At 40.8% G+C, this 9,760-nt stretch overlaps 1 protein-coding gene across 2 annotated transcripts in view; it reads left to right on the forward strand.

The window, feature by feature from the left end:
* The window catches only part of LOC115210570 (solute carrier organic anion transporter family member 4A1-like), a 69,917-nt gene extending 62,584 nt beyond the window's left edge, over positions 1-7,333 (forward strand). For both annotated transcript variants that reach the window (XM_036502405.1, XM_036502406.1), the window contains 3 exons: positions 3,730-3,902; positions 5,356-5,420; positions 7,001-7,333. In XM_036502405.1, the coding sequence (XP_036358298.1) occupies positions 3,730-3,902; positions 5,356-5,420; positions 7,001-7,284 (522 nt within the window). In that variant the 3' untranslated portion in view covers positions 7,285-7,333. The remainder of the gene's footprint in view (positions 1-3,729; positions 3,903-5,355; positions 5,421-7,000) is intronic.
* Positions 7,334-9,760: the final 2,427 nt, after the last annotated feature.

Genomic DNA, 9,760 nt, shown 5'->3' on the forward strand with positions numbered 1-9,760 from the left:
CTGCGGGTCTTACGAATAGCAAAGGACCACGTTTCGGACTTCTCCCACGAAGACCGCTTCGCTCAACATCAACAGCAACAATGTCAAGTGCTGCCATTGGCGGCACACACTTTAACTACACCATGTCAGAAGCCCATTATATTTAAATGCTAAGTAATAACTGCTTCTAAGTAAGCTTGCTAATAATACAAGACATCAATTAAAACATCTGGAATTGTCCATATATCAAAACGAGAATAATTATTATCCTAATTATTATGTAATATTCGTGATGCAATTATTCGTTTTGACAAGACTGGTGAGAGATAATATAACGATTACAGCTTCTTGACAGCATGATAGAAGCGACCGTCCAAAATATATTTAATTAGGTTTGCTTTTTTTAAAGATTTTAAAATATTTTCATTGTTGTCAGCTCTTCGCTTCTTATGATGCTTGAATCTTGTCTTCTTATTATTATTTCATTGTAACAATTGATACAGCCTGTGGGCTGCATCCATATATCTATTGCTTTGCAATGTGTTTTTTCTGTTGTAGATCTCTTCAACACGCTTACACTCCCTTAAATATTTTGTCTAACGCCGAATATATCCAGCCATCTTCCCTGCTCACTATTTCTGGCTGGTTCATGGGTGTAGAATCATTAAGTACCTCTTCTATAGGGTTCTATTAAAAGCAACTATCAAAACTCTTTCCGATAAGATTCCCAATCGTGACCAACCGAGACAATAGACATCCAACCATTTCGTTCTTGGTCTACCCTTAGGTCTCCTGCTAGTTGTCTTAGCTTTAAAAATACATTTTGCGATTCTTTCTTGCGATATTCTATACATATACCCGTTGTACTGGAGATATAACCCCTCACGCGAAGAAGCAGATCGATCTGGAGAGGTTCCTTGATCTCCTAGCTACATACCCTGTCAAATAACGTTATTCCACGTATCCTTCGGAGAAACCCAATTTCGGCTGCTGGTATTGCGATCCTTCTCTTTCGGTCATTACCGAAAATTCCTGACCATAGGTGAGGGCATACACGGAAACCAAAGTGAAGGCAGCGGGTTTATCTTTTTTATCAACTAGAACCCTTCAGAGGATCGAATGCTGGAGCTTGTGTATTAATGTGCGAGTGATTAAAAACAGGACACTGAACTGGAGTCTAGCATTCCGAATACGTTGAGGTCAAATATCTGGACAATTTTGTGACAGTTTTGTAAACCCGCGACTGCATGATACATACTCGAGCTAAATAGAAACTATTGTTACGGAATCCCCCGCCGTCGCTCGCCCGAACGGCCCACTAGTTCGCCACGGAACCCAAAGAGGAGGAGATAGGAGAGATACAACAACAACCACAACCGCAGCAGCACAGAGATACAGAGGCACAACCCAGAGAGACACCCAAAAGAGGCACAGAGGCAACAGAGACACTGGCTTATATTCAAACAACAGTTTATACGACAATTACAATTGTTAAAACATCAAATACATTTAAAGGAAACATGCACGTGACTACTCAATACATAATACAACAGATCGAAGCGTAATACAACAGCATTTCAAGAGTACAATTCAAAGTTCACGTCCGAAGACAACAGTTCTTTTAAAGTCTCTTTCTGAACATCACAGATAAAGTCACATCAACAAGTCCTTTACTCAATTCTGAACATAAATACCACAACTCGATAATCGACATATCGACAGAGTCTCTGACTGTTCTCTTCACTGTTCAATACACAAATCACATACCTCAATTCCTAATTGAATCTGCCAGTGTCCCATTCCTCTCAATCCTGCTAATTCCTCTGAATACTGCTAAATCCTTCTGTACATATCCCCTCTGCATATATCCCAATCAGTGCCGCCAAGCTTTCGCATCCCAGCTCGCTCCTAAGAATTCCAACGCTTCCAGGATTCCATCTACTCGCTCTGACCTCCAGAATCCGACTGTCTTCTTCGAGGACCGGCCAGCGACTCCAAGATCCGTCTGCGTTCTTCGACGACCGCTCAACGACTGCCAAGACCTCACTTCGTCTCTGTCCTTCTTCCACTCCCTCATCTCCCTCTGTACCGCTCACACCCTCTCTAACTGCCCTGGTCCCTATACTCTATCTATATCCTCAATCTGTCCCTTACTGCTTATCCTTTCTATTTGCCCTCTGCTCTTACTCTATCGCTATCGCCTACTGTCCTTTACCCTCTCCTGACAGCTCTACCATACTCTCTGCCTGTCCCTCTCTGCCCCCTCATCCTCTCTCACGACATATTCAAGGGGTGTCCAGAGCGACCCCTAATTCACCCGCACAAGGTCACAGGTCATTCCAAAACCCATTAGTCCTCCATTAGACAAAAGACTGTCACATTTTCACCAGACATGATGGTGCCATTATTCCTATGTGGGACAGAAACACTGCACTAGCTAAACCCGTAACACTATCATGGCTGCTTTTATAACAGTGACATAATAAACCCAGTTGGCCAGACAAGCTATATCACTTCGCTGATCATTCTAAGCTAAAAAGATAATACGTCTTGATGTCGTACCTTCCAAAATCCTAAGACTGCCATCTCTACTTTCTTGCATCCTCTAATCTTTGCTGCAAATAATATTTCCAGTTCTTTTAATCCAGAATCTTAACCCTCTCTCCAGTACCCTATTCCACTAGATTTTATCTATGGACATCAACCTATGGAAGTTTAAGCTGGACATGAATTACTTCGATTTCTCCGTTTCTGGTTGGATTCTAGACATGGGGTTGTGTGGTTAAGAAAATCTCTTTGCAACAACATGATTTTGGGTTGACGTCTACTGCACTGGAACTTGGGATAGTATCTTCTGAGGGAATTTGGTAGACGGAAACTGTGTGAAAGCGGCGAGCTGGCCGAAGCATTAGTACGCCGAGCGAAATGCTTAGCGGTATTTCGTCTGCCGCTACGTTCTGAGTTCAAATTCCGCTGAGGTTGACTTTGCCTTTCATCCTTTCGGGGTCGATAAATTAACTACCAGTTACGGACTGGGGTCGATATAATCGACTTAATCTGTCTGTCCTTGTTTGTCTCCTCTGTGTTTAGCCCCTTGTGGGTAGTAAAGAAATAGGTATTTCGTCTGCCGTTACGTTCTGAGTTCAAATTCCGCTCATGTTGACTTTGCCTTTCATCCTTTCGGGGTCGATAAATTAATTACCAGTTACGCACTGGGGTCGATGTAATCGACTTAATCCGTTTGTCTGTCCTTGTTTGTCCCCTCTATGTTTAGCCCCTTGTGGGCAATAAAAAATTAGGAAACTGTGTGAAAGGCCAAACAATTATGCATACATACCTATATATTCGTATGTGCGTGTGCGTGTGTGTGTGTGTGTGTGTGTGTGTGTGTGTGCGTGCGTGCGTGCGTGCATGTGTGTGTGTTTAGTATTTGTATTTGTAATTGTCACCCTCACAGCTTGACAACCAATATTGCTATACGCCCCATACTTCAGCGATTCGGCAAAGAAGTTTGATAAAATAAGAAAAAAAAAGTACCCGAAGTACTGGTGTCGATTTGTTCATCTAAACTCTTCAAGGCGGTGCCCCAGCATGACCACAATTCAATTACTGAAACAAGTTAAATATAACAATAACAAAGTGAGCGACTACAATTGTCGCAGCTCGGAATGTTGAGAGCTTACCGTTTGTTTTACATTCCATGCTCCACGCTTGAGAGAACAATATACTAAGTATGATTTCTTTTTGCAGAGTTATTCGAACTGTTCTTGCATCGATGATATTGAACAGCCTGGATATGCAACGAAAGGAATGTGCAAGAATCACGGAAATTGTTACCAGCTTTTCATTTTCCTACCTTTGTTAATGGTTACGTTTTTTCTAACTTTTGTCGCGCGGACTCCTCTTGTTGCTGTTGTACTTAGGTAAGTGTTGTTTAATCACCGGTAAAGCTTCAGTTTTCGCTAAAGTGGAATGTGTTTCTTTTATTTGCTGATTCTAGAGTCCTCCGAGACTGGTTAGATCAGTGGTACTCCCCGTTTGGAGGGCAAGGACAATACGCGACTTCTTGAAACAATCCTTCCCGCAAAGCAAACTAAATAAAATTTTGGACTTTTTGCGGAGGGTGAAAGTTGTAACAAGAACAGGATAGTGAGAACAAAACAGTAAAAACAAACGGTGTGGGCTGTTAAGCCAAGACGGTAGAAAAATTATTGTGAACGCTTGGATGACGAGTTTATGAGAGGAGGCAGGTATAAGCACGTGTTGTCTTTAGGAAGGAAATGGGCAGAAAATAGATTCCCTTTCGTCACGTGTCAGCGACGAGAGAGTCGAGGAGGAGGAGTGAGAGAGAGGGAACGGTGAAGAGGAGAGGAGAAGAATATGGAAGGGTGGGAGAGAAAACCAGAAAGGACGAAGAACAAGAGAGGGAGAGAGATAAACACAGATGAATACAATCACACTGACAGAGAAGCATACATACATACATACATATGAACCCACAATATGGTAGAAGCCATAACTACTCATAATGAAAAGGAATACTGGTGGATTGTCCCAGTGAAGACCTCAATAAAATGTAAGCACAGCAGACCTGGTATAATAATTTGGGATAGAGAAGAGAAACTGTGCACAGTTGTGAAAATTAGTTGCCCTGCGGATGTTAACATAAGGCTAACGATCAGTGAAAAAGAGAACACCTATGCTGAACTATTGAGAAATCTGCAATTACTCTATCCAGATTACAAGTTCAGGTTTATAGTTATCATTATTGGAGCCCTGGGATATGTAACACACTGCCTAAATACTGATGCAACACAGAATTTTCTCAGTGACCAGGTCACGGTCTCAAAGCGACGAAAATATTTTGACAAATCAAATTTAAATGTTGAATTGAATCTAACGGATTTTATGTTTTTCTTAAATGGCTTATAAACACCTTCCAAGCTGCAATTGTTTTATTCCAGCACACGATTTCAGATCAGGTCACTTGCTATGCAGGTACATCTCCGTAATGCCCAAATACTAATCTTAAGAAATTAGGCTTCTCAAAACCAGAAAAGAGAAAGCTAATTCGAAGACTACAGATCCAATCCATCACCGGAACAGTAAAAATCTGTAAAACTTTCCAGAAGTTTATCATTTAAATATATATGAGCATGTCTAGCTATGTAACTATATGCATGAGAATACATATATAAAATATACAAATCTGCACATCCATACATCCATACATCCATCCATCCATACATCCATCCATCCATCCATCCATCCATCCATCCATCCATCCATCCATACATACTACATACATACATACATACATACATACATACATATAAAACGGGCATATGCTACATAGTAATTATCTATTTTCTACAGGTGTATACCAGATAACCAAAAGACATTTGGTTTAGGTGTGAATCATTTTATACGGCGTTTAGTGGGTAAGTATTGATTGAGATACATTGATATTTGTATGTATAAATGTGCGTGTGTGTGCGTGTGTAACGCACAAACAAAAGCTGTGTGCTTGTACGTGTGTGGAACTGTGTTTATGTAGTTGTGTGTATGCGTGAACAAGAGTCCGTGTATGTTATCTGTTACGTTATTACATTCCCTCAAGGGTTTCGGTGTTGTTATTGCGGGAGAACATAAACTATTATTACACCAGTGAAAGGATAAAGCGGAAAGGAGATTGCAGGGGCATTGCTATGCAAATAGTTCACAAATTGTCGATTGTTGAAATAATGATTTCAGCCGTATTATAATGGTGGGCCTAAGATCAACAATATTTGTAGCGAGCTGGCAGAATCGTTAGCACGCGGGGCAAAATGCTTAGCGGTATTTCGTATGCCACTACGTTCTGAGTTCAAATTCCGCCGAGGTCGACTTTGCCTTTCATCCTTTCGGGGTCGATTAAATAAGTACCAGTTACGCACTGGTGTCGACGTAATCGACTTAATCCCTTTGTCTGTCCTTGATCGTCCCTCTCTGTGTAGCTCCTTGTGGGTAGTAAAGAAATAGGTATTTCATCTGCCGCTACGTTCTGAGTTCAAATTCCGTCGAGGTCGATTTTGCCTTTTATCCTTTCGGGGTCGATTAAATAAGTACCAGTTACGCATTGGAGTCGATGTAATCGACTTACTCTCTTTGTCTGTCCTTGTTTGTCTCCTCTATGTTTAGCCCCTTGTGGGCAATAAAAAAGTAAATGTTTGTAGTTATATTAGGAAAAGCAGCCTTACATTCGTATGTTGGGTTAATTTATCTACACGAGGCCGTTTGCTTCCGTAATGTAATACAAGCGCTTTTGAGGGTAAATATTATGTAGGGGACGTAACTCGAGTATCTTGCTGCTTTATTGTTTCCCTTTAGTTGATTAGATCCCATATTATTTTTATGGCAGTTATGTTGAGTTGCCAGATAAATTATTCTACTCTCTTTTGTTTTATTTTGTTTTGCTAATGGAGACCTTATTGTTGCACGTCTAAAACGGGGTGCAATTAATTCAGATTCCAAAACTGATTTTTAAAAGATGTTGTAGAGAGAGAACAGAACTATAAAAAGAAAAACAAAAATCACAAAGCATTGCATTAGTGTTTCTCAACAATTTTGTAGCTATGAACCCCTTTTATTTTTATATTATTCGGAAGTACCTTCGTAGTCATTCTATATTTAAGAAATCATATATTTTCATAATTAAATATTATTAGGAATTGTATTTTTTAAAATCTTGTATGGACCCCTGAAGGTTAAATGAGTTCCGATTGAAAGTCAAAACTGCGTGCTTGTGTGCGTGTGTATGTGTTTGTATGCATGTATGTGTGTGCGTGTGTGCGGGTGTGCGGGTGCGTGATTGTGTATGTGTGTAGGTGTGTCTGCACACTTATGCACGTATGCGCATTTGGTTCGCTCGTGTAAGACCAACGAAGTTGGTAAGTGTGTGACCCTAATTGAATTTTTATGTAAGCACTCAAGTATATATTGAATAACATTAAAACTGGATTTGTGTTTTCTCTCCGTACAGGTTCTTTACCAGGTCCTTTGCTGTTCGGAAAAGCCCTCGACCAATCCTGCCGTATATGGAAGCACGACAGAAATAACGATTCTTCCTGCTGGCTGTACAATTCCTTTGACTTGTCCTTCAACTTTTTCATCATTTTTATCATTCTCCGAATTTTATCAATATCATTCTTAACTTTTGCCAGTTGTCTTTACAAACCTCCTAGTAACATAAGCACCATAAACCGCCATCCAAAAGCTTACGACAACCCAATTGTTAGTCAGCAAGACGAAGTTACTGCACTGTGAAATTACTTATAACGTCAAGTCTGTTAACCAAGAAATAATAGTAGAAAAAAACGATAATAAACCTCAATATAAATCTTTTGTATTACATTTTGATACATCTCTTACCATTAAACTATATTAGATTTTTTGCATTTGTTTAGAGTTTATTAATTTTTAATTGTGTTATTTTAATATTTTTACTATTCGAGGCACAAAGCCTGAATTTTTTTTTGGTGGGGGAGGGGCCCAGTCGATTAGATCGTCATCAGTACGCAACTGGTACTTAATTCACCGACCACGAAAGGATCGAAGGCAAAGTCGACCTCGGCGGAATTTGAACTCAGAAGGTAAAGATATACCGCTAACGAAATACTTATTTCTTTACTACCCACAAGGGGCTAAACAGAGAGAGGACAAACAAGGACAGGCAAACGGATTAAGTCGATTAGACCCACCGCAGTATGCAACTGGTACTTATTTAATCGACCCCGAAAGGATGAAAGGCAAAGTCGACCTCGGCGGAATTTGAACTCAGAACGTAAAGACAAACGAAATACCTATTTCTTTACTACCCACAAGGGACTAAACACAGAGAGGACAAACAAGGACAGACAAACGGATTAAGTCGATTATATCGACCCCAGTGCGTAACTGGTACTTAATTTATCGACCCCGAAAGGATGAAAGGCAAAGTCGACCTCGGCGGAATTTGAACTCAGAATGTAACTGCAGACGAAATACCTATTTCTTTACTACCCACAAGGGGCTAAACACAGAGGGGACAAACAAGGACAGACAAAGGGATTAAGTCGATTATATCGACCCCAGTGCGTAACTGGTACTTAATTTATCGACCTCGAAAGGATGAAAGGCAAAGTCGACCTAGGCGGAATTTGAACTCAGAACGTAACGGTAGACGAAATACGGCAAAGCATTTCGCCCGGCGTGCTAACGTTTCTGCCAGTTCGCCGCCTTACGTGTTATTTTAATATGAAATAAATATTTCTTTATTTCCCACAGGGGTTTAAACACAGAAAGGACAAACAAGGACATACAAACGGATTAAGTCGATTACATCGACCCCAGTGCGTAACTGGTATTTATTTAATCGACTTCGAAAGAATAAAAGGCAAACTCGACCTCGGAAGAATTGGAACTCAGTACATAATGGCAGACGAAATACCTATTTCTTTACTACCCACAAGGGGCTAAACACAGAAGGGACAAACAAGGACAAACAAACGGATTAAGTCGATTATATCGACCCCAATGCACAACTGGTATTTATTAAATCGATCCCGAAAGGATGAAAGACAAAGTCGACCTCGACGGAATTTGAACTCCGAACGTAACGGCAGACGAAATACCACTAAGCCTTTCGCTCGGCGTACTAACGATTCTTTTCTACTCTAGGCACGCGGCCCGAAATTTGGGGAGGAGGGGGCCAGGCGATTAGATCGACCCCAGTACGCAGCTGGTACTTAATTTATCGACCTCGAAAGGATGAAAGGCAAAGTCGACCTCGGCGGAATTTGAACTCAGAACGTAAGGACAGACAAAATACCACTAAGCCCTTCACCCGGCGTGCTAACGATTCTGCCAGCTCGCCGCCTTTTGCGTTATTTCAATATTGAAGAGAGTTATTGCGTTATTTTAGTATTGAAGAGAGAATGACTCAACCACCGGGTCTGTCCCGGGGCTTTTTCCATAAGCAAGTAACTTATCTAAAGTACACTTATAGCATGGATACGAAACGAAGGAAAGACAAATCCATACATTTGCAGCATCCACGGAACCGCAAGAGATGCATAGATATTGGTCAAGTATATATTTCTTTAATGCCCACAAGGGGCTAAACATAGAGGGGACAAACAAGAACAGGCAAACGGATTAAGTCGATTATATCGACCCCAGTGCGAAACTGGTACTTTATTTATCGACACCGCAAGGATGAAAGGCAAAGTCGACCTCGGCGGAATTTGAACTCAGAACGTGGTGACAGACGAAATACCTATTTCTTTACTACCAACAAGGGGCTAAACACAGAGAGGACAAACAAGGACAGGCAAACGGATTAAGTTGATTATATCGACCCCAGTGCGTAACTGGTACTTAATTTATCGACTCCTAAAGGATGAAAGGCAAAGTCGACCTCGGCGGAATTTGAACTCAGAATGTAACGGCAGACGAAATACCTATTTCTTTACTAACGTTTCTGCCAGCTTGCAGCCTTTTATTGGTCAACTATAAACGTACATAGGGTCGTACATCCGGATTTTCTGTAAAGGTTTAACTCTTTAGACTTTTTTTAAATGTTCAATGAATTGCCCCACTTGGCAGCAGGGGTTTATTGTTGTAGTGGGGAGGTAAATATAAGAATAAAGTTTGTGGGAACATTCAGAAATGTGTTACTGGAGACCTGAGAATCTGAGATACAGCAAAAAGTGCGAGAGAGCACTCTGTTTGTATAGTAAGGCCGTATGTATGTGTGAGTGAA

The sequence above is a fragment of the Octopus sinensis genome, linkage group LG4 (assembly GCF_006345805.1).
Source record: "Octopus sinensis linkage group LG4, ASM634580v1, whole genome shotgun sequence".
In the NCBI taxonomy this organism is placed as follows: domain Eukaryota; kingdom Metazoa; phylum Mollusca; class Cephalopoda; order Octopoda; family Octopodidae; genus Octopus; species Octopus sinensis.